We start from the raw sequence: 25,560 nt of genomic DNA, 5'->3' as shown, positions 1-25,560 counted from the left end.
AGAAAACTAGATTTGAGGAAATATGGGAAAAGTGGAAAATGTATATTGCTCCTAAACGCCCTTCTTTTTTTAACTGCTCGTAATTTCTTATTTTTTAATTTTTAACTTTTTGCCACTTTGAAGCACCCCGTGTTCTGTTCATATTTGTATATTTAAAAAAAAAAAAAAAATTGTAAAGATGAATCACTGTATGTTTCTATCAAACTATGCGGAATGTGTTAAGTGCTGATATGTGATTCTAAATAAACAGAACATTTTTTTTATTCTTTTTACACTGGTATCACAGCATGGAATAGTTTGCCTACTGCTACAAAACTCCTATCATCACGAGGGATTTTTAAAACACAGGTCAAGCAGCTTTTATGGAACAAGGTGAATATTTATTGATAAATTGGACAGTTTTTACAGCATTTTTGTTTCTTATTTAGTTTGTTTTATGTGATGTCTTACTTTTTGGGTCTCTTCCAGTTTTTTAGCCAGCAATAGGGTTCACTATTAAAAAAAAATTCTTCAGCCTTTTTAAATTTCTTCACTAAACAATGACAAAAAAAGAGGATTCCCAATTTCTTTGACAAAGTTTTCTGCCCTTTTAAATTTTTAAAGAGCTAAAAGGATCACTAACAAACATGTCAATCATTATAATAAAATTTTTTTATTGATCCATCTCATCCAGGGGGGTTAGAGAGTGTGAATAAGCTCTGTAACACTGCCAGGGAAGGCACAGACGTGACACCTACGTTGTTAAACGCTTTTTAATAGGGCAGGACATGTACACGCTTTATGCCAATGCATTTAAAGCAGTGGTCACCAACACGGTGCCCGTGGGCACCAGGTAGTCACCAAGGACCACATGAGTAGCCCTCAGGCCTGTTCTAAAAATGAAAATTGAATATTGACATTATCTGTTTCCCACCTTGTTAAGTCATTGTTGATAATTATTGTGAGAAATCATTAACGTAATCAGCGTCTTCACATAGATGAGTATCATAAATCATTAATAATCATATATAACTAAAGGCAAACTGAGCAAATTTGTTATTTCAGAAGAGTGTATCAAACTGGTAGCCCTTCGTATGACTCATGACGCATGAAGTAGCTCTCAGTTTCAAAAAGGTTGGTGACCCCTGGTTTAAAGGGTAACTACTGTTTTTTTCAACCTGCACCCTATTTTACAATGTTTTTGCGTCTAAGTTGGTCAATAATACGAAGGTTGTACCGAGTGGTAGCTTTAATATCAAATGTGGACAGGCAAGAAAAAGCAGTCTTCTAGAGCCCGGAACTAGCACTCTCTTCTAGCAAGTAAACATTGCTCAACACACAGTAGCTGAGGGAGTACTAAAACTAATGCCACATAATTACGAGAGCTCCACCTAGTGGCATGAAAGATCACTAACATCGTAACATTTAGTGTCATTATCTTTCACCTTCAACTTTGCACCTTAATCCATTATACCTTTTCAAAACAAAACATTACTATTTGGCATACACACTTACAACCTAGCATATGCACATTCCATTCAATTTAACACATCAACTGAGTACTTAAACATTCAGTCTGTCTGGAGGTATCTGCGCACGCTGTGCCCTGCGCACTATCTCTGCTGCAACGGGCACAGCTGGTGTAGGTGTTTTGGGTGGTTCAGGCACTGGGGTCACAAGAGGGGTCTGTGTGTCCATGATCAACTGTCCATCCTCTCTAGGGGGCACAGACTCTTCTCCCTGTGACTTTTCCTCTGGTGATGGTCTCACAGTAGTCTGGCTCACCAGGGGAAACTCTGAAGTGCTGACGATCTCTGGGCTTGTATCATGACGTAGGCAGATGTGGTCCTGAGTCTATGGAACACTCGTCCATCAGTCAGTTTAACAACAAATGAGAGTGGACCGCTCTGCGTCAGGTTAGCTCCAGGTAGCCATTTCTGATTAGGGTTGTTGCTGAAATTTCTGATACAGACATTGTCACCAGGTTTCAGCTGTCTCTCTCTAGCCTGTTTATCGTACACTCCTTCTGCTTTTCCTGCTTTCTTAGCACTGTGGCCTTTATGTCTGGACGCAGCAGGTCCAACCTTGACTTAGGCCTACGCCCCATCAACATCTCTGCTGGAGTACGTGCAGTAGTAGTCTGTAGTGTAAGGCGGTATTTAAACAGGAAAAGTGAAAGCCTTGTGCTTAGAGAGTTAGCTTTCATTCGCTTCAGACCCTCCTTCACCGTCTGGACAGCTCGCTCCGCTAATCCATTTGAGGCCGGGTGGAAAGGAGCTGTACGAACGTGACAGATTCCATCCTGTTCCATGAACGCACCAAACAACTCGCTGGTGAACGTTGCACCATTATCCGTGACCACTGTGTCAGGCAACCCGTGGATTGCGAACACTTGAGTCTGAGCTTGTCTATGGTTATGGTTGCTGGGATGTTGGTCATGATGTGAGCGTCTATCCACTTGGAGTGGGCATCCACCATTATGAGAAACATCTGCCCTATGAACGGGCCAGCAAAGTCCAGATGTAGTCTAGACAAGGGGTGGTCTGGTCACTCCCAGGGATTCAAAGGGGCTGGTGGCGACATGTGCTGATTAGACTGACATTGTGTGCATGACTTTACCTTGTTCTCCAGGTCTAAATCCATCTTTGGCCACCAGACATAGGACCTTGCCAGGCTCTTCATTCTTGACACTCCTGGATGGGTCTCGTGTATTTCTTCCACAATCTGTGAGCGACCTGGGGAAGGTACGACTACCCTCGACCCCCAGAAAATGCAGCCATCCTGTAGGCTGAGTTCTGTCTTGCGTTTGGCATATGGTTTCAGTTCTTCACTGTCAACCACCTTGGGCCAGCCCTGCAACAGATAAGTCTTTACTTTGGACAGCACGGGGTCTCTCGCTGTTCACTGCTTGACCTGGCCTGCCTTTACAGGTGTCTGTGACAAATTTTCCAATGAAAAGACTGCAGCGCATTTCACTGAACAGGCTCATCAGTGGTTTATGGTCGGTGTAGATCTTGAAAACACGCCCATATAAGTACTGATGGAAATGCTTTACTGCAAAAACAATGGCTAGACCTTCTTTGTCTAACTGAGAGTAACCTTTTTCTGCAGCCGTCAGCGTCCTTGAAGCAAATCCAGTGGGTTTCTCTGAGCCATCTTCCATGTGAGAGGACTGCCTCCACTCCATAGGGTGAGGCATCACATGAGAGAACAATCTCTTTGTCTGGATCATAGTGAACGAGCAGTTTTGCTGAATGGAGGAGTTCTTTCACTTCTTTAAATGCTTTTTCCTGCTCTGCACACCACTGCCACTTTGTGTCATTGTGCAGCAGCTTGTAAAGTGGGGCTAGCACCTTTGACAGATCCTGCAGGAACTTTCCATAGTAATTCACCATACCCAGGAATGAGCGGAGCTCAGTTCTTGGGGCTTGGAGCTTCCTTGATAGCCCTCACTTTGTCCTCCACTGGACGGTAGAGTTTAGATTCTCGGCCCAAGCCCGAGCCCGACCCGAGCCCGACCGGTCCTCTGTCCTTATTTTCCACTGCATCCTCGGGCCGGGCCGGGCCCGGGCCGGACCCTTGATCAAGCGATGATCAATTTTTTTTTTTTTTTTATCCATTACCTTATTATCTTATTTGGGTAGGGAGATAGCTATGCCATAATCAGAAATATTATAAATATATATATAGGCTATATAAAAGTAACAAATGTGTACAAAAGTTAGGCTGCAGTTACAAAATGCAGCACTTCATGCGCGGAGTCTCCTCCTCTCGCACGCATCACACCGGGAGCTTGAAGATGTAAAGAAAAAAAGAAAAACAGGAGAATTAACTTTGAGCAAGTGTGGAGGAAAGTCGGAGGTATGGAAGCAGTTTAAACAAGTCGTGGGCAGTGACAACAATATGTTGTTCATCATTGTTTTGTTTTTTTTACGTTTCTTCATTCGGATCCATTTGCGATCCGTTCCATTCTAAACAAACAGCGCAGTTTACATGCTTCGTCCTTGTTGTATTATTCTAAACAGATTTCTGCAGTTCAAACAACTCTGAATTGTAGTTGAGAACGTCAGTTATAACGGCCCACGTATTAAAAAATTGTCGGGTTTAAATCGGGCTCATAATTACAGTTAATGTGTCGGGCCGGGCCAGGCTCGGACGCAACGTGCTCGGGCTCGGGTAGGTTCGGGCTTGATTTTTTTGGGCCGATCTAAGCTCTACTGGACGGAGCCCCTCTGCTGTGATCATATGTTGCAGGTAGGTCACACTTGGTGCCATAAACACACACTTTTCCCATTTCAGGCGCAGCCCTGCGTCTGAGAGTCTTTTGAGCACCTACTCTAAGTTTTCAAGGTGCCTAGCCTCAGTAGCCCCTGTAATTAGAATGTCATCTAAATATGCGGCTACATGTGGAATCCCTTGTAACAGAGTGTCCATTGTCCTTTGGAAAATGGCCGGGCTGGATGCCACTCTGAACACGAGGCGATTGTACTTGAATAATCCTTTGTGTGTATTTATTGTGACGTACTGTTTGGATTCTTCATCTAACAGTAGCTGCTGGTAAGCGTGACTCATATCCAGCTTTGTGAACAGCTTACCTCCAACCAACGTTGCAAACAGGTCGTCCACCCGTGGCAACGGGTACTCCTCCAGCTTTGAAACCTGATTCACCGTAAGTTTATAGTCCCCACAGATCCTTGCGGTTCCATCCGGCTTCAGAACAGGAATGATGGGCACTGTCCACCTTGAGAACTGGACAGGCTCCACAATGCCCAGCGCCTGTAAGTGTTCCAGCTCCTCTTCTACTTTGCTTTTCATTGCATAGGGCACCACTCTGGGCTTAAAGAACCGTGACACTGCATCTGGATCAACATGGAGCTTCACAGTCACTCCTTTAAGTGTGCCTAGTTCCTCTCTGAACACGTTACTGTATCGCTGCAAAATGTCCTCTGTAGTGTGAGCTACTTGATCTCATGCCAATTCAGCTAATTATGCGAAGCCAGTCACGACCAAAAAGACTGGGCCCACCTCCCTTGGCTATAACAAGTCTGCCTTCAGCCTTTTGACCTCATGTTGAAATGTTCACACATAACACTCCCAAATGAGGTATGGCCTGACCTGCGTATGTCCTTAATCTGAGTGTCGAAGGCTTAATAGGAGGTGGCTTGTCTTTCCACGTCCTCCTGTAGGTCTCCTCACTGATGACCGATGCCATAGCTCCAGAATCAATTTCAAACTTAATGTCCATTCCTTCAACAGTCACTGTTGCATAATAGGGCATAGGCGGTTCCTCGTTTGTGTCCACAACAAACATGTTGAATGCACAGGCTGCATCTCCTTCGTCTTCTTCGACGTGATGTGTGGGCACTTGAGCCTGCCGCGCTTTCCCTTTTTCGTTCTTAGCCTTATTTTTAACACAAGTGTCCTTTTTTATTGCAGGCATGACAGACAGTGTCTTTAAATTTGCCGTCATTTGCATAGTGCGCCCCTCCACACCTAAAACACTCCACTTTCTTTGCTGGTTTTAAAGCCTCTCTCTTTAAGTGGTGCACAGCCACCAACTGCACTCCTGCCTGACCCTTTTGAATGTTTTTGGCATTATTTGGCATTATTTGCCATCTCCATCCCTTACGAAATTTCTAGGGCTTTCTTGAAAGTCAGTGGCGGAGTTTCCCCCAGCAAGCGGCGCTGAATGGCGTCATTATTAATGCCGCATACTAATTTGTCACGGAGTATGTCATCTAAGACTGCCCCAAAATCACAATGTCACAAATGCTGCTGCAATTCTGCAACAAAGTTAGCTACAGACTGAACAGTAATTTTAGTATCGTAAAACACACTTCATCAAAGTTGACAGAAACCAAATAAAACTATGAAAAGCCATTTTGGGACGTCTTTCCACTTTTCCAACCATCACAACTCTAGTTTGGTTTGAAATAAACACATAGTTTACCAATTTACATGTGAAAATATGTTGGCTCTATACACGTTAAAAGTATTGCGTGAGTCTGGTGGGTTTAGCGCTAGTGACCTCAGAGCTGTTTCTGGTTAAACAGAAAGGTCTCAAATTGTTTTTAAAGGTCTATCTCTGAATGGATCCTTTCCATAATGTTGTCAGACACTTATATAATCTGAGTAGGTCAGCAGCAAAAACAGAACTTTTAGTGGACGCTAACTGAACATTTGCCCCATAGGGTTACATTGCAGTGGCTGCTGGTTACAGCGTTCACGCTTAATACTGGACCAACTTCAAAGATTTTTGTTCCTATCAGTCACTTACACACAAAAACATAGGAAAATAGGGTCCAGGTTGAAAAGAACGGTAGTTACCCTTTAAACTTTGTGTTGTCTTCCCATCGACCATGCATCTTGTCCTTCCAGTTAAAAAAATTAAATTAACCCTTTTTTAGATGCTTTTTTCAAAGTTTATGTCACTTTTTGCTGCACATCAACTTATTACCACTATTTTTACACTTATTTTTGGGCATCTAATCTGGTTTGTAACGATTTGTTAACAATATACAATCAGATGTATCTCATGAGTATCATTTCAGATGTGTACAATGTGTGTGTGATCGACCAATACATTTTGTGTGATTATGGCTTTTTCCAATAAAAATGATATCACCAACACCTGTTTTTTTATATTGCAGACACAAATAGAAAATACAATCATTACGGTCTTTTTTTAAACATTTTATTAATAACAGAATCAAGGTTTGAAAATAGACGTTTTGTACAGTTTAGAATTTAAACAGAAAAAGACACCAAAAAAAAGTACAACAAAGGATACACAGAAGGCAAAGAAATACATATATATATATATATAAAGTGAGGAAAATAAGTATTTGAACACCCTGCTATTTTGCAAGTTCTCCCACTTAGAAATCATGGAGGGGTCTGAAATTGTCATCGTAGGTGCATGTCCACTGTGAGAGACATAATCAAAAAAAAAAATCCAGAAATCACAATGTATGATTTTTTAACAATTTATTTGTATGATACAGCTGCAAATAAGTATTTGAACACCTGTCTATCAGCTAGAATTCTGACCCTCAAAGACCTGTTAGTCTGCCTTTAAAATGTCCACCTCTACTCCATTTATTATCCTAAATTAGATGCACCTGTTTGAGGTCGTTAGCTGCATAAAGACACCTGTCCACCCCATACAATCAGTAAGAATCCAACTACTAACATGGCCAAGACCAAAGAGCTGTCCAAAGACACTAGAGACAAAATTGTACACCTCCACAAGGCTGGAAAGGGGGGGAAATTGCCAAGCAGCTTGGTGAAAAAAGGTCCACTGTTGGAGCAATCATTAGAAAATGGAAGAAGCTAAACATGACTGTCAATCTCCCTCGGACTGGGGCTCCATGCAAGATCTCACCTCGTGGGGTCTCAATGATCCTAAGAAAGGTGAGAAATCAGCAAAGAACTACACGGGAGGAGCTGGTCAATGACCTGAAAAGAGCTGGGACCACCGTTTCCAAGGTTACTGTTGGTAATACACTAAGACGTCATGGTTTGAAATCATGCATGGCACGGAAGGTTCCCCTGCTTAAACCAGCACATGTCAAGGCCCGTCTTAAGTTTGCCAATGACCATTTGGATGATCCAGAGGAGTCATGGGAGAAAGTCATGTGGTCAGATGAGACCAAAATAGAACTTTTTGGTCATAATTCCACTAACCGTGTTTGGAGGAAGAAGAATGATGAGTACCATCCCAAGAACACCATCCCTACTGTGAAGCATGGGGGTGGTAGCATCATGCTTTGGTGGTGTTTTTCTGCACATGGGACAGGGCGACTGCACTGTATTAAGGAGAGGATGACCGGGGCCATGTATTGCGAGATTTTGGGGAACAACCTCCTTCCCTCAGTTAGAGCATTGAAGATGGGTCGAGGCTGGGTCTTCCAACATGACAATGACCCGAAGCACACAGCCAGGATAACCAAGGAGTGGCTCTGTAAGAAGCATATCAAGGTTCTGGCGTGGCCTAGCCAGTCTCCAGACCTAAACCCAATAGAGAATCTTTGGAGGGAGCTCAAACTCTGTGTTTCTCAGCGACAGCCCAGAAACCTGACTGATCTAGAGAAGATCTGTGTGGAGGAGTGGGCCAAAATCCCTCCTGCAGTGTGTGCAAACCTGGTGAAAAACTACAGGAAACGTTTGACCTCTGTAATTGCAAACAAAGGCTACTGTACCAAATATTAACATTGATTTTCTCAGGTGTTCAAATACTTATTTGCAGCTGTATCATACAAATAAATAGTTAAAAAATCATACATTGTGATTTCTGGATTTTGTTTTTTAGATTATGTCTCTCACAGTGGACATGCACCTACGATGACAATTTCAGACCCCTCCATGATTTCTAAGTGGGAGAACTTGCAAAATAGCAGGGTGTTCAAATACTTATTTTCCTCACTTTATATATATATATATATATATATATATATATGTATTTCTTTGCCTTCTGTGTATCCTTTGTTGTACTTTTTTTTGGTGTCTTTTTCTGTTTAAATTCTAAACTGTACAAAATGTCTATTTTCAAACCTTGATTCTGTTATTAATAAAATGTTTAAAAAAAGACCGTAATGATTGTATTTTCTATTTGTGTCTGCAATATAAAAAAACAGGTGTTGGTGATATCATTTTTATTGGAAAAATAGCAGGGTGTTCAAATACTTATTTTCCTCACTGTATATATATATATATATAAATAAAAAACACAACCCACCCACCCCACCCTGGCTTAGTTGGAATCTTATGCATAAAAATTATAAGAGAACTTAGTCTGGTAAGACTTGCAAGTCTGTGAAATATGATAGAAAAGGCTGCCATATATGAAAACAATTGTCAGTGTTTCCTCTCATTGCGTACTTAATTTTCTCAAGTTTTAAGAAAAACAAACTGAAGAAGGGTTTAGAGACTTCCACTGTAAAATAATTCAACGTCGGGCTAGTAAAGATGTGAAACTAAAAATGTCTTTCTGTGCCAAATTGGGTTGATCTGACTCGTCAGGGGTCCCAAAAATAGCAATTAAGGGAGATGGTTGAAGATGTATTCCTGTAATAATTGAAATTGTGTTGAAATAATAACCAGACCAGAAAAAAAAAAACTTAAGTTGCTCGTCACTTCAGCTTTGTACATGAGGATGGACAGTCCATTGAGCTGAGGTGGACATGGACACATTAACGTTAACGTTGCAGTGTTTACCATTGCACATTAGCCTAGCAGCTAGCGGAGATTCCTTCTGTTTATAGCTTAATCCCGACAAAACCACACGGTTGAATTTCAGCCTACATGCACGTTTTGTAGCCTAAACAGAGCAGCTTATATTGGTTATATTAGAGAGAGCAACAATTTAGCGGACTGCCGAGTCGCCCTCTCTGCTCTGTCCTCAAAAAAAAAAAAAGTCTTCTTTTTACTTTATTGACAATAGAGCTTTCTGAACTGTCTGTGGACTAGATCGAATAGATAGATAGAATAGAATAGATAGAGGAGAGAAAGCAGAGTGGCTGTAAATGACAGCAAAACACAGTATAGACACTGAGCTGAAATGGAAACACTGTGCTAAGGGTTAAGCCGATGTTTTTCGGGGGTAACGCCATTCACTTTACCAGCGGTATTGACAACAGATAAAGTCACTGGGTCTTGAGAAGCTCAAGCTTGTTGTTTTATTGTTCACTTTTAACTCACTTTACTGTACATCATCTTTGCTATCTCTTTTTCCTCTCATTTTTCCTCACAGCGGCACTCATACGCTATTCTCAGTTACCGCTCACTCTCCTTGCGCGACCACACGGGCACTGACATCACTCACTTAAGGCACCCTGCCATTCTCGCTCTAACTTACGCTACTCTCGTAAGGGAGTTGATCGAACAAGTTGTAAAAATCTGCATATAATTAGGAAAGTGAGGACTACATTTATAACGTGATCTAACATAATATTTGACGGTGCCTAGGGCCCCTTAGATGTCCTGTGCCCCTGGGCAAGTGACCAGTCGCCCTAATAGTTAATCCGTTCTCAGCCCGCCCCCCCCCAATATCGATTATGTCTCCTTTATAACACCACGGACAATGAGAGATTCATCTTGGAGGTTGAAAAACATGGCCGGAACAAAACAGCAGCACAGTTGGAACGCGGCACAGTCGGAACGCGGCACAGTCGGAACACGGCGCAGACGCGCCCAGTGGAAAATGCGGAGTAAGGAATCGTCCTTCAGAGGGTTGTCATTGCTTCGTAAAACCTGAGTCTGCATTACATCGTCATCTGCACAAATAACGGCCTGTACATCGTTTGCTAGGGACGGACCTCTTAAAGTGCTCATATTGTGCTTTTTGGCTTTTCTCCTTTTCTTTATTGTGTTATATATCTTTTTGTGCACATTATAGGTTTACAAAGTGAAAAAGCCCAAAGTCCACCCCAAAGGGACTTACCATCTTCCAGAGAAAACACTGTTCACAAACTGCTCCAAACAGCTCAATTGTAGTCCAGCCTTTACTTCCGTGACGAACGTGCGTCACTTTGTAGCACACATTATAATGCTCGCCTAGCTGCTAGAATGGCACTCCCTCATACTCTGCAACTGACAAGCTAGCAGTACTTACTGCGCATGTGCGACTCCCATCAAAGATGGTACAGAAGTGAGATGTCTCACTCTGTAGCTAAAACAGAGAGCTCAACACACAGGGTGAAAAGAGGAGCTGCAGCAATGTGCAGTACAACAAATATATGGTGTTTTCTGAAAATTAAACCACATAAACCTATTCTGGTACAACCTCTAAATACAATTATGAACCTGAAAATGTGAGCATAATATGAGCACTTTAAGATACTCCCCTGGTTTGTGCTTTCTAGCGCTCTGTCTGTTACCGCAGACAGCGTGTTATGAACTGCTCCCGGGACTTGATCGACATCACTCAAATCGAGTTCTCGTAAATCAAGATGCTGGCGCAGTTCGCTGGCATGAAAGGCAGATATATCCCTAAAAACTATGTCACCTGCAACCCTAGGGGGACTCCCCTCCCCAGACTGTGGGTTAACCTGTTTACTGCTCGAGGGCTGTATAGCAGCAGCGGTACTGGTCAATGGTCTGTTCAAAATATCGCCATTTATATTTTGGTTACTGTTTGTGGGCTGGACTGCGGCAGCGTTACTTGTTGTCGGTTGTGTGACTGTACACCCAGCAGCTGTACAGGGGGGGCCCAAGCTTTAGAAAAGAGAAAGAGACTCCCCCATGAAACAGTGTCAGATCAGCAAGTGATTATGTTCAGCAGAAGGCAGTGTGGGTAGATAATCTGGACCACGCAAGTGAATGAATGGAACACCCAGCTGTGATATGCTTAGTGTGTCCTGGGTGGGTGTGCTTGCGCAGTCAGTCAGATCATACAGATTGGCTGACTCATCCATTGTGTCTAATGCTACATTTACACGTGGCCGGCTATTTTCATAAACGGACATTTCAACCTCTCTGTTCTCAAAAATAACATTGTGCACAGCTGTCAGTTTTCAGAAAAGTGTTCGTTTACACGTACCCGTGTATATATGCCGTCAATGCCATCAAGAGCATGCCAAACCTGTAGGTGGCAGTGTAACGCTCAAGCCCACGTTAGCCAATCAGAATCCCGAAAATAGCAACAACAGCAACGAATCACTTCCTCTGTCTTCTCTTCCTCACTTCCTCGGCTGCCTAAAACGAAGGGAAATGTCTCCGTTTTTCAAAATAACCATGTACGTGTAAATGGGGTATAAATGGATTTAGACACACACACACACACACACACACACACACACACACACACACACACACACACACACACACACACACCATCCCTCACTCACGCACGCGCACACTCACTCACTCACTCACAGCTAATGTTTTAAATCTCTTTGAGTGTGACAGAGGTGATTTGTTTTAACCCATGACAAAGGCCTTTCACCTCCAGCTGTTCTGACACCGTGGAGTCTAGAAGAACATCTGCCAGGTTTGCTGGTGATAAGTGAGTCCCGGGCTCTTGCAGGTTCATCTGCAGACAACGTCTCAGAGGTGTGGGACCCCCCCACCCCCTGTAGCTGCGGCTACATGCGCTGGGAGAATATTGGCACTTACCCACTGCTAGTAGCAGCTCTAATCAGCTTGGCTCGACTCAACTCGGCCGCTGTGCCCCGTCCTCCTTTTTCCATTGCAGATTATTAGTACCGCCTCATGCATGAGGCGAACGCGGCTGGTCGGCATAGCACCGGTGCAGGAAACTGCCGTGACCTAACGCAACACACACATAGAAAGTCGAAGGTGTGTTGTTGTTGCCACAGCCAGAAGACAAATTTTGTTTCAAAATAAGCTGGAGGCAGCAAAAAAAACACAGCTGGCTAAACTATTTAAAAATGGCGGGTTTGTTCATTACACCCCCGTCTGTCGCTAGCAATGATGACGCAGTGATTAGTGACGATTCTCTCTGACCAATCAGTAGTCTGCAGGTTTTCACGTCACCTTTTAGTATCGCCTCAGCTCGCTTGGAACCTCGACGGACGTGATACTAAAAAAAGTACCTGTTGGCAGGTACCAGGGACTTATTTTAATAATGGAAAACCAAAAAAGGCGAGTAGAGTCGAGGCGAGTCGAGCAGGTACCATGTAATGGAAAAACGCCATATGTGGAATGCCTTGAACAGCTCTCTCCGTCTAATACACATTTAAACACCAATGTTTTAATCTTTTGTTGAATATAATAGCATTTTTGTTTGTATAAACAATGATACAGTCTAAGTGACTGTCAAGATGCTGATCTCTGTCAGCAGGGGGTCTTAGTGGGGCCGGAGCTGCTGCTGCTACAGCCCTCTTCCTCTGGGACACATTAATGATGCGTCTCCTCAGTTTTGGGGGAGGAGGTAATGTGAGGAAGCTTTGAATGCCTGGGCTAATTAGCTTCATAAATCAAACTAGAATACACTTTTTAAAATGTGTATAGAAGGGTTCAAACTATTTACCTGATGAATGATGGGAGGTCTCTTAATTTACCACAATCAAATCCTCTGATGATACACGCCAGACAGACACACTTCCTTGGCTTAGAATTACGTTAGGAACCGCTAAAAATACCACTACCTTGCCGTCCTTTTCCACCCGACACATACACACTTCATTGGCTTAGAATTACGGCAACAATCGCTAAACACACTGCACATTCACGGCCCTCTCTTCCCGATTTACACACCCCCTCCTTGGCTTAAAATAACTCACCGTTATTGGCTATGGCCGCTGAACAGGCTACACGTTGTAAACAGCCGTGGCCCGCTTGCCTGGTAATGTAAGCAGTTAGCAGGTTTAGCATGGCGGTGTTAGTCAGGACCAGTCGGGATCACTTTACTGGCTGTGTCTTAATTGTTTTTGCAAATAACCAACTCGGGTACTCCAGCTATATAATTCAGTGTGAGTACACAAATGTTGAAATTACATAAAATGCCCGTCCCTAGTTGTAAATTAGCCTGAAGCTAATGCTTACCTATTCAGGAGGAATTTAGCCAACTCTGCGTCCTTTTGGGCTCTAAACTGTCTCCATCTTTCAAATACATCTCCAATATTTACCCAGGATTTGTTACGTCTCTGGTCACGCAACTGTTAGAAACATGACGGGGTTTTTTTAGGTTGGGTAGAATCTATCTTTGTTGATCCCGTTTGTTTGTTTGCTGCTTTCATGGCTGTACTAACGTTACAGCTGTGTGCGCTGGGTTTACGTTTTTACAGGTATATCTGGCAACCCGGCCTGGCTGTCAAACTTGGCAGTTGATAACAACACACAGGCCAAAACACAAACAGAAATTCTGTCACGGAACGAAAATTTCAAAAGGAGAAAATACTGGTATTTGCATTGTTGTTAGAAAAGATAGTATTTCAACTTAGCATGTTTCCTTAATATCTGATGACGCATTGGGGTCATTTTGGGATTTATTACAGTAAACATATTACATATTGGACCTTTAACTACTTGAGGTCAATGCCTAACCACACCATTCGGGCTGCTCGCGCCCAGTGGAGAATGGCAGAACAGATGATGAAGAGGAAGACTGAGAAAGAAACCTCACAATAAGCTCAATCTTGTGTGGGAATTTTTTTATTTATATACGTACAAAAGATGGTTTTATGTCTGAAATGTTGTTCTCTGTGATTTTTGTTTGTGCCTCAGTGTGAGGTTTGGTTGACAAGGCACCCATATGTTTGTTGTTGTATATGCATGTACACATGTACATATTAGAACATTTCTAATAAATATATGTATGTATATATTTTGATATGTGGTGAGCGTCTGGTGTCATATGGCTATTATGTAGTGACAGTTGATAGACATGAAAGGGGGAGAGAGATGGGGGATGACACGCATCAAAGGGCAGCAGGTTGGATTTGAACCCGCGCCGCTGCAGGACTCAGCCAACACGGGGCGAACGCTCATACTGGGTGAGCTAGAGGCCGCCCCACGTTTGTAGCTTCTAACTAAATCTCTGTGGTTTGAAGTTAAGTTTTTATTATGTCTGTTTTATTTTACATTCCATGTTCGCTTATAGGATTAGTGTTAAGTTACTGCATTACTGCAACATTTCCTGATTTTGCTGCTTCATAATAAAAGCTTTTAAATAACAAAATCATGGGGGACTTTTATTGTGAAGAATATACAGGAAATTACACCTTTTCACAGCCGCTGCTTTGACCGTTCAGTTCGCAGGCTGTGAAGATAATAGACTAATAAATAACAAAAGTAGACGACATAAGAGCAGGAATGTCTGTAGTAATATTCTACATATTGGTGAAATCAGGGATGTTTTATGAAACTAAAAATAAGGTTATTGTAACCTGCAGGTGCCTTTTCAAGGCAACAGTGGAGCACAGAGCACCAGACAGCCAGGGATATAAGAGCAAGCAGCACCGGAACAAAAACACTGACACATCAGCAACAGTATGATGATAACATCTAAAACACACAATTCACCCAGTGGTTTCTGTGACATGAGAAATACTTTGAATGAATACGTTGTTCTGCTCACATTAGGCGGTCCTTAATGTGGCCCAGGACACATTCCTGTACACACTGCTATGAGAATGTGGACACATTCTCCAGACCACCTCCAAATGTGGTTTTGGTTATCAGATCTCAATGTGTCCTGAGAATGTTTTCACCTGTACTTAGAGCTGTCAACTTGTGATCCGATCACTCAGACCCCTGTTTGTGATTTGTTCACCTTGTGCCCTTCCCTCACAGTTTTGAAGGGGTCTATATATTAAAGTTTGCTTCATTTTTTTGGGATTTTCCCTTTATTATTATTCATGTTTTTGTCATTTATTAATTACTTTGTATGGTTTGGTAGTGGTACAAAGATATTGCAAATGTGAGCAAAATAAGAGCAAACAATCAGCATCCTCAATCCCAGAGTTCTGTTCTCAAAGTGCAGCAGCCCCCCCCCCCTCTGCAGAATGGATCCTGGAAATACTTGCCTCTGTGTTTGATGTGGTCTGCTCAGTAATGTCTCTCCCTGCTCTCAGACCAGATACACTTACCTGTGACAGGACCAGAATAGTTTATCACATGTCAAATAAGTGTGAGTTGGTTCAGCGAGGAGCCACCGGCTTTCCCGTTTCAATGCAAACTGCCATGTTAACACGCAAAGTCACCAGCCAGTATCAGCCTTAGGAACTGATTTCACTTTGACACTGCTGCTCCATAAACTGACTGGGGCCTCCATTACTGCACATATCAATGTTTTTAAAACTGCTCCTGGAAAAATCATTCCAACTTGAATCTTATTTCCGTCACGTTGGCCATTGTCTCAATTTGTTATTATAATAATAATAATAAGAAGAAGACATACTTTAATGATCCACAGGGACATTACATTTTTACACTCTGTTATTACATACTACACACAGGCCCAAAATACACACACACATGCACAAACAGGACCTATACATGCACTAATGGAGAGATGTTGAGATAACACTGTATTCACCATAGTAATGGTACATCTGCAATCTGCACACTATCAATCACTTTGACAAATAGAGATTTCCCCAGTGTACAGCAGGTGTGTTACTTCCTCCTTTTTCTCATACAGTGGCTTCCTGGATGCAGGTGTGCTGGTCGCGTTATTATGGAACCCACGCAACTTCTAGGCAAAACCCGCCGTTCAATAGCATTCACATTCACATTGGCCAGGCGTCCATGCTTACACAAGGTAACGTAACCCGATTTGTTTAGGTCCTATCCCCTGACCAGTCGTCTATCCTAACCTTAACCACTCAAGGTCAATGCCAATCCCCCAACCAATCGAGCTGCTTCATAGAGTGGGACTTGCCTAGAAGTTACGTGGGATCCATAGTAATGCGTGCTGATCACGTGGGTCTGGTGTGCTGGTCACATGGGTCAGGTGTGCTGGTCACATGGGTCAGGTGTGCGAGCCAGAGAGAGAAGAGCAGCATGCGGCGGAGCATATTGGTCTCTGTTGTAGTTATGTTATGTCAGGATATCAGATATTACTTTGACCAATAAAAACAATATCCAAAAACAATATCCAAAACAACAACAAAAAGAATATTGTAACAAGCCAGAATCCTTCATTTTGGATGTTTTTAACTTTTTCTCAATTGCATATCCAATTGCCTTTACAGCAACATAGCGTGGTATTTTTTGTAATTCGGCACCCCAACAGTACTTCACTTCTACACCACTGTTGTAAATATGGACAGCTGTTAACGTGCATTGGTTATCATTACATTACCAATGATCAAAAACCAGCGAGTCCACAACTTTACTAGTCTCGCTTTGCCAGACCATCCACACGCTGCAGCGTGGAGGAGGGTCTGGTTAGTCCACACAGCTTTCCTGGATGGGAGAAAATCCTGTTCTGGTTTATTGGCATTTCTTTAAAGGTCACGTATGCTTTTCCGTGTTTTCTGTCATATCTACAATGTTATAATGTTGGTTTCATGGTAAACATGGCCAAAACAATGAGGGAGGGCAAATAATGAGGGAATTGTATTTTAGACAAATCCCTGTGAGCTAAAATGCGTCGGGGTTACTGGCGGACGCCGCTCCTTGTGACCGTGCATTTGCACGGCACTCAGACACTGCAAATCATCACCAATGAAAAGGGAATTCCCTGCTGAGTTCAATGATACCTCACACAAGACTCTACGTCATACAGTTCATTAGCTGTGAAAGGGGGCGTGGCCAAAGCATAGGGGTCGGGGCAAACCTTTACCAATAAAAAAGGAATCTGCTGAGTTCATTGATACCTCACATAAGACTCTACCTTAAACGGGTCAACCATGATGTTTTTTGTATGTCTTGACATGCTTCATATGTTTACCAAGTTTCGTGAGTCTACGTTAAACGTACTGCAGGGGCTCAATTTTTTTTATTTTGTAGGGGGCGCTAGCGAGCCATTTTTGTGCGCCTATTCCCAAAACCCTTAACATACGTACATTTTCACCAGAATTTATGCGACCGCCAATTTTGATGAGTTTTTGAGTATGTTAAGCTCCTCAAAAAGGTGATTCATTTGCCGGAAGAAAGAAGGAAGAATAATAATTCCTTCAGTTTCAATAGGGCCTTCGCCGCTGTCGGTGCTCGGGCCCTAATAATAATGTATAATGTATACTTTATTAATCTCACAAGGGGAAATTACAATGTTTTGCAGTAACAACGGCAGTAAACAATGTCACCTTGACTGCCAGTTCTCCCCAATTCTGGGTCACATTACTCCTGAAACATTTTCTGTTAGTAGTATTTGGTTTAAAAACCTTTATTTTTTGACTGTAGAAATTGCTTCTATTCTATTAGTGTCAACTGCTAACTAAAGTAGCTACATGCTAACAGCAGTAAACAATGTAATCTTGGTTGCCAATGTTTTTAAATTCTCCCCAATTCCGGGTCGTATTCCTGCTGAAACATGTCCAATTGGGTAGTGAAGTGGGTTCAGAAGCCTTTATCTGCGATTTTTGACAGTAGAAAGTGCTGCGTTCCACTACAATCTAACGTTCGCATACTGCTAACTATTAAGCAGCTACATGCTAATAGCTGTAATCTCAGCCAATGTTGGTCATTTCTCCCCATATTCCGGTCACTTTACTGTTGGGACATGTTGTGTAATATTTGGTTTAGAAGCTTTTATTGGTGATTTTTCACGGTACTAAGTCCTGCTATATACTCCGTTGTAGTAGCTCCAGCTTGAAGCTAGCTAGTGAAACACGGAGCGGAGGCTCCGGACATTCCAGGAAGCGCGCTGGCCAATTAGAGCAGACTGGGCTTTTTCGGGAGGAGGGATTAAAGAGACAGGCGCTCCTACATACATACAGAGGGTGAATACAGGTGCAGCATTTAAATCATGTAAACATGTTCTAGTACAAACACAAAATGCAAGTATAATCCTGAAAATGCTATAGAATAGTTGCCCTTTAAACCAATCACAATCAAAGCGCTGCACAGTGCCGCTGCAAAATAGTCGTGCAAGAGAAAACTCAGATTGGACAGATAGTCTTGCTAGCTGTCTCAATTTACCCTGCAGAGATCTGAGGAGCAGTTAACTATAGTCCTCATAAATCCACCGGAGTATAAAGTTCCAGCACAAAGAAAGAGGTAGGTAACGGACATCGGCGATAAGACATGCATCCGGCGGAATTTCCTGCGGCACCGGAGCAATCCCAGAAGTGGAACGTCAAGGATATAGACTACAACTTTACATACACAGCCAAACATCGAGCGGGTGCAACAACACAGACCTACAGTAGCTAGCCAGTCAATATTACTTACATGCCCAACAGTAGTCTGTCTGCAGTATTTTATGGAGAAAATCAAATATCACAATATTTTTTACCAAATACATCAATGCCGATATTGCGGCGATATTGTAGGGTTGACTATTGGTGCTTTCACAAAAAATGTACACAATGACATTTTAGACAAATAATCACCAATGACATTAATGGGTAAAGGCAAATAACAGAACAGCTAACAGTCTGGTAAATTCAGAAAATTACATCTCTTTACTGTAATGCAGCCTTTAAAGCCAGGAAAAGACACAACACTTGGGTCATATTACGATATTACGATATCCAAAATTTAAGACGATATGTAGTCTCATATCGATGTGGATATAATATCCATATACAGTATGACCCAGCCTTACACCATTATCCTTATTACAAGTCAGAGGAGCATCCACATGATTTTGAAGCTGTTATTTTAAGGTAAACAAGTTACATAATGATGTTTTAGGCTGAACAAAGTAAATTATACTATTTATGTAATAAAATAAATAATTAATATTTGAACTATATTAGTTTTTTTTCAATTGCTTACACACACTTTCCCACAATTAGCAAAACCTTACACTCAAGAAGCTAAACACCGGCCTAGACTGTAAGCACATTGTCAGCTTCACACTTTTTGCAAAACATTACACACAGTGATTTGCAAAACACTAAACTGCATGTACTGTATGCATTTGACACAGAAATTTATCATGATGTCATCTCCTTGCAATTTCAAAGCAAAGGCTTTCAAATGAACACATCCATGAACCAATTGGTTAAACACAGCCACCAGGTGTGCACACACACTGGTGCTTACACCAATCAGGTTTAAGCACTATGAAAATGCAGCAGGCAAGTCTAGTATTTTCAGTTGTTTTTAGATCTTTTTTTTTTTTTTTTTACTGTAATTGTAACCTATACTGGATATAGTATTTTATGTTTGTCTGTTGTTTGCTGACCTAACAGTGTTATGCACACTACTGCAGTAGCTGTATGAAAACTGGGACATGTTGTTGTGATTCTCCATGTTGACTGACTATATATATATATATATATATATATATATATATATATATATATATATATATATATATTAGGGCTGTCAGCATTAACGTGTTAAACGCGATGCAATTAAGGGCCGAGCATAACGCGTTAATTTTTTTTTAATCGCATTAATCACATGCCGGCATTTATTAATTTATTTTACACTTCACTCTGCTTCGAGTCGTGCCTAACAGGCTACTATTTTGACCCTTTGCTGCACCGTTACTTATCATCAAACTGTACATACTTCCTCATAACACATCCTGCTGCTGTAGGCTGCAGGCATGATGGAGAAAGACAGCAACAACACAATTCTGAATGGCGCTTTTTATTTTCCAAAACTCCCGGACGGCTCGTAGACAAGTCGAAAGCCATATGCACATTGTGCAAAGCCGAATTAAAATATCACCGAAGCACGTCAAGCTTGAGCTACCACCTAGCTAATTAACGTGACTCTACCTGATTGATGCTACCCACTCGCATGCTACCCACTTAGGCAAAGCACTATTTTGGAGAGTGCTAGTTGCCGACCTATTGATGAAACCAAATCCAAAAAAATTACTACCGCTCTTGCGAAATGGGTGGCAACTAACTGAAGACCTGTCAGCATCGTAGAGGACTCGGGTCTTAAAGACGTACTACGGTTGGCATGTTCTGACCTGTCTCATTGCCGTCGAGGGGGACGGTAGTTTTCACGCACACACAGCCTGTATGACACGGAGAAAGAAGCCAAACTGGAACTCCTGCAAGGTGCTGCAAACGCTGTCTCATTAACCGGTGATCACTGGACGTCAGTGAGTAATCAACATTATTTAGGAGTTACTAAACACTATATTGACTCTGGTAAGGATAGGGATTTTTAGTTTTTTATTTAGGTACTTTGAGGAATTGTGCAATAATGACAGATTCACACATTTTACTTTTGTTTACAGTAAATAAATAATAACAAATACAAATCTTAATATTAAGTTCATAAAGTAACTTTCTTTGCATTCATTTGATTCCCAGTCAAGATAGACTGGTAAGAATTGCTTTACATTGTTAATATGTACTTACAGTTTTTTTGCTTACACACTAAATTTAAAACTTTCCCACAATAAGCAAAACCTTACACTCAAAGAGCAAAACACTGGCCTAGATTTGCACAACTGTAAGCACATTGTCAGCTTCACACTTTTTGCAAAACATTACACACAGAATCAGAATCAGAATCAGAAGTGATTTGCAAAACACTAAACACACTTGTATGCATTTGACACAGAAATTTATCATGATGTCATTTCCTTGCAATTTCAAAACAAAGGCTTTCAAATGAACACAGCCATGAACCAATTGGTTAAACACAGCCACCAGGTACGCAAACACATGATTGCTTAATTGTAGACACACCAATCAGGTTTAAGCACTATATAAAATGCAGCCGGTAAGTTCACCTGCCTTCAACCAAAATGGAAGGAGTCAGAAGAAGAAGACTGAGAGTGATATCCACAGAAGAGGAGAAGGAGGTAGAGGAAGAGGAAAAGGCCCAGCCAGAGGTAGAGGCCGAGGTGGAGGTAGAGGAAGAGGAAGAGGTAGAGGAAGAGGGAGAGGAAGACCTGAAGCCGGAGAATATGCTCAAAGAAGAAGAGGTCCAAATTTATCAAATGAAAGTCGCGCAACACTAGTGGACCATGTTGTCAACCACGGATTGACGCTGAGGGAGGCTGGACTAAGAATTCAGCCAAATCTTAGTAGATATACAGTGGCATCTGTCATAAGGACATTTCGACAAGGAAACAGGTAAAAGAAAATCTGTCTACAGTTACAGTAATCGCTGCTCATTGTATGCACCATATCAGCACTTTTGATACCCCTCCCTGTGACATTTTACAGTAGGTTACATGTATTACAGTTTTTTTGGATTGCTTAAGCACGATTTTCAAAACAGAGCCCGTGTTTTCAAAACACTACACACAATTAGCACAACCACACACCCAATTAGCAAAACACTACAGATCCTTTGCATAATTAAACACTCTTGTAAAAACTATACACTTCTGTTTAAAAACCACACTTGTTGATATGAAACACACACGTTTCACATTACTATACTCTGTTTGCACGAGTTACACTCTGCTGTGATAAACCTAAAACACTTTTAGCACTTCTACTTCTCTATGATTAGAGTAGGCTACCATCAACAAAGTACAAATATAATGTAAATTCACCAAACACTACACAAGACCAATGTTGCAGACTGAAGAAACTCATTTATTTCTCAACACGCCCAAAATGTTGACATGGAGATTCATAATACTGTAACAACATGTCACTTTACTGTAAAAAAAAAAAAACTAGACATTGTCTCTTCGCCTAGCTGGATCTGGCCAGAGAATTTCATCAACATCGCAGGCAATGTTGTCATTAGCAAGACACCTTGGAAAGAAACGTCTTGAATGACGAATCCATCCTTGCATTGCTGCTACCTCCATCTGATCACAGGCCTCCTCCATGGCTTGGATGAGGGGTACCTCAGCCTGGAGATGGAGATCATATACCTTCCACCACCATGCCGAGAAAAACTCTTCTATAGGGTTGAGGAATGGAGAGTATGGTGGAAAATATAGGACGGTGAAATGTGGATGTTGCTGAAACCAGTTCTGAACCAGAGCAGAGTGGTGGAATGACACATTGTCCCAGACAACAATGTATTGCATATGATCGATTTGATTTGCTGCTGTTATGTTGTGCAATTGGTCCAAGAATGTAAGTATGAGTGCTGTGTTGTAAGGGCCCATATGAGCATGGCGGTGGAGGACCCCATTTTGTGTAATGGCTGCACAGAGTGTTATATTACCCCCACGTTGCCCTGGGACATTGACTATAGCCCAGTGGCCAATGATGTTTCTTCCCCTCCTTCGTGTTCTCGTCATGTTGAACCCAGCCTCATCTACGTAAATGAACTCATGCTGGATCTCCTCTCCATCCATTCGTAAAACTCTCTGAAGAACAGTGTCAGGCAAAATTGTGTAGTTCAGGGTAGATGTAGTATACATATTACAGTACAGTAAAAGATTATGAGACAGAATGCAAGATCACACTGCTAAAGTGAATATATACCTCTGCATAATCATGCCGCAGTCGCTTCACCCTTTCGGAATTGCGCTCGAAAAGCACTCGATAAATTTGCTTCATTTGAATATGTTTTTTTTTTAGGATGCGTGCCAGTGTTGATGTTGAGACCTGATGGATATCGTTGAAACTGGCGTGGTTATTGACAATGTTAGTTTGAAGCTGATTGAGTGTTATAGCATTGTTGGCCAAAACCATGTTTACTATCTCCCTCTCTTGCTGTTCTGTGAACATAGGAGGCCTTCCCCCTTGTCGTTCCTGACCCTCAATCCTATGTAGGAAAAAAAAACTGTATACAATAGTACAGTAATTTCACAGGAAAAGGTAACAGACGTGCTGATAGTGCATAGAATACAGTACTGTAAGCAGTTACTGAAACCGTGCAGATGTTTTTGATATGATGATATTTTTACAATACCTATTTTCCAGTCGAAATGTTCTTATCACACTTGCCACTGTGTATCGACTTAGATTTGGCTGTACTCACAGTCCAGCCTCCCTCAGCGTCAGGCCGTGGTTGACAACGTGGTCAACCAGTGTTGCGCGGATCTCATTTGTCAGATTCGGTCCTCTTTGAGCACCTTCTTGTCTTCCTCTTCCTCTTCCTCTTCCTCTACCTCTACCTCTAACTCTACCTCCAGCATGGCCTCCATTTCTTCCTCTTCCTCTGTTGATTCCTCCTCTGTTGATTCCTCTTCCTCCCCTTCCTCCTCCTCCTTGTCCTCCTCCTCGTTCTCCTCGTTCTCCTCCTCGTCTTACTCTTTTTCTGACTTTTTCCTTTGTGCTTGAAGACCGATGAACTCACCTGCTGCTTTTTATACTGCTTATACACCTGATTGGTGTGTCTACAATTAAGCAAACAAGTGTTTGCACACCTGATGACTGTGTTGAACCAATTGGTTGGACGGTGCGGTAATTTGACAGTCAGTGCTTTGGTATTGCAAGGAAGTGACTTCATGATAGATTTTTGTGTGTAATGTATGTTAAGTGTGTTTAGTGTTTTGCAAATCACTGTGTGTAGAGTTTTGCAACAAGTGTGAGGTTGACAATGTGCTTATAGTTGTGCAAATATGGGCTGATGTTTTGCTTCTTGAGTGTAAGGTTTTGCTAATAGTGTACTACTTTTACAGTTTTTCTCAATTGCTTAAACACATTTGCCCACTCTGACATCACATTTTCAAAACAGTTAACACACAGGATAAAACTGAAGCTCAATGGCCAAAATGACTCATTTTGTTAGCAAAATGCTCTAACACTCACAAAACATTAAAAGCATGCAACATAAGCAAATATTTCCATCAAACACCACAACTTGTGGTCAAATTAATTTATTCTTTCAATCAATGGACTACAAAATACAGCCATCAATATGAAATATGACACTTTACAAACTCAAATGGATACTGAAAAAAAAAAGAAAAAAGCTATCAAAGGAAACTTATGGGTGGTAATACCTTTAAAAAAAAAAAAAGATATATTTTATCTTTCACATTTAGTCCATTCGTTCTTGACGATTATGCCACAGGTTCTCATCAACATCGCATTGAATGTTTTCCCTTGCAATGCACCGAGGGAAATACCTCCTTGCATGGCGCATCCATCCCTGGCAGTCCTCTGCACCTATTGCCAGGCAACCAGCATTCATTGCCTCCAGGAGGGGCATCTGCTCATATGGCCGGTGATCATACACCTTCCACCTCCAGGCAGAGAAGAACTCCTCGATTGGGTTCAGAAAAGGGGAGTATGCAGGAAGGAAGTGCATCATAATACGAGGCTGTGCTGCAAACCATTCGTTCACAAGGCGAGAGTGATGGAAAGCCACATTGTCCCAAATTATGACATACAGAGTCATGCCAGGCCTCAACAGCCCTCTCTCTTCGGGTGGAATCAGTATTTCTTTCAATGAATCAAGAAATGTGATGAGGCGTTCTGTATTGTATGGGCCAATGGTTGGTATGTGGCAAAGGACCCCATCATTGGAGATGGCAGCACACATGGTGATATTGGCACCCCTCTGACCTGGCACTGTGACAGCGGCCCTCTGCCCAATGATGTTCCTCCCGCGTCTCCTCACTTTACAGAGGTTGAAGCCGGCTTCATCCACAAAAATGAATTTGTGATGTGCCCCCTCAGCTTCAAGCTCCATTATTCTCTAAGAAAAAGAACAAATTCATGAAACAAATTACAGTATTCCAGTCACATGTAACTATGGTAAACAAGGTATTACAATAACAAAATCTGTACCTGCACATACTGGAATCGTGCCTCCTTTACGATGTCAGAGTTTCTTTGAAATGGAACTCGGTACAGCTGCTTCATTCTGACATGGTGTCGTTTAAGGACTCGATCTATAGTTGCCATATAGACTCACACTGTTTATATTTCTAAATGCTCCCTGATCTGCAATTACTGCTGCCTGGATTTCACGCAGTCTGATTGCATTGTTTGCCACTACCATATCTACAATGGCAGACTCCTGTTTAATACTAAATATCTTTCCTCTGCCACCAGTGTGTGGTAATGTGTGGATCCTATAAAGTAAAAGCAAAAAGCATGTCAAAATTGACATTACTGTATGACAGTCACATAAATGGGATTGATAAAACATCTGCATTACTGTAGA

At 41.9% G+C, this 25,560-nt stretch overlaps 1 protein-coding gene, 1 long non-coding RNA gene and 1 pseudogene across 2 annotated transcripts; all 3 read right to left on the bottom strand.

Annotated features, from left to right (window-relative positions):
* Positions 1 to 1,461: 1,461 nt before the first annotated feature.
* LOC116041233 lies at positions 1,462 to 4,955 on the bottom strand (annotated as a pseudogene).
* A 17,756-nt stretch (positions 4,956 to 22,711) lies between these two features.
* On the bottom strand, positions 22,712 to 23,576 carry LOC116041329. The gene is made up of 3 exons (XR_004102913.2): positions 23,356 to 23,576; positions 22,926 to 23,208; positions 22,712 to 22,807 (listed from the first exon to the last, which is right to left on the bottom strand). It is a non-coding gene; the product is annotated as an uncharacterized LOC116041329 (long non-coding RNA).
* A 786-nt stretch (positions 23,577 to 24,362) lies between these two features.
* On the bottom strand, positions 24,363 to 25,288 carry LOC116041124. The gene is made up of 2 exons (XM_031286986.2): positions 25,182 to 25,288; positions 24,363 to 25,089 (listed from the first exon to the last, which is right to left on the bottom strand). The coding sequence occupies exons 1-2, from the start codon at positions 25,254 to 25,256 to the stop codon at positions 24,430 to 24,432; spliced, it is 735 nt and encodes a 244-aa protein (XP_031142846.1). The 5' UTR covers positions 25,257 to 25,288; the 3' UTR covers positions 24,363 to 24,429.
* Between the last annotated feature and the right edge of the window lie 272 nt (positions 25,289 to 25,560).

The sequence above is a fragment of the Sander lucioperca genome, chromosome 3 (genome assembly GCF_008315115.2).
Source record: "Sander lucioperca isolate FBNREF2018 chromosome 3, SLUC_FBN_1.2, whole genome shotgun sequence".
Classification (NCBI taxonomy): Eukaryota; Metazoa; Chordata; class Actinopteri; order Perciformes; family Percidae; genus Sander; species Sander lucioperca.
Note: the sequence above shows the minus strand (reverse complement) of the source record. Positions and strands in the feature narration are given on the sequence as shown.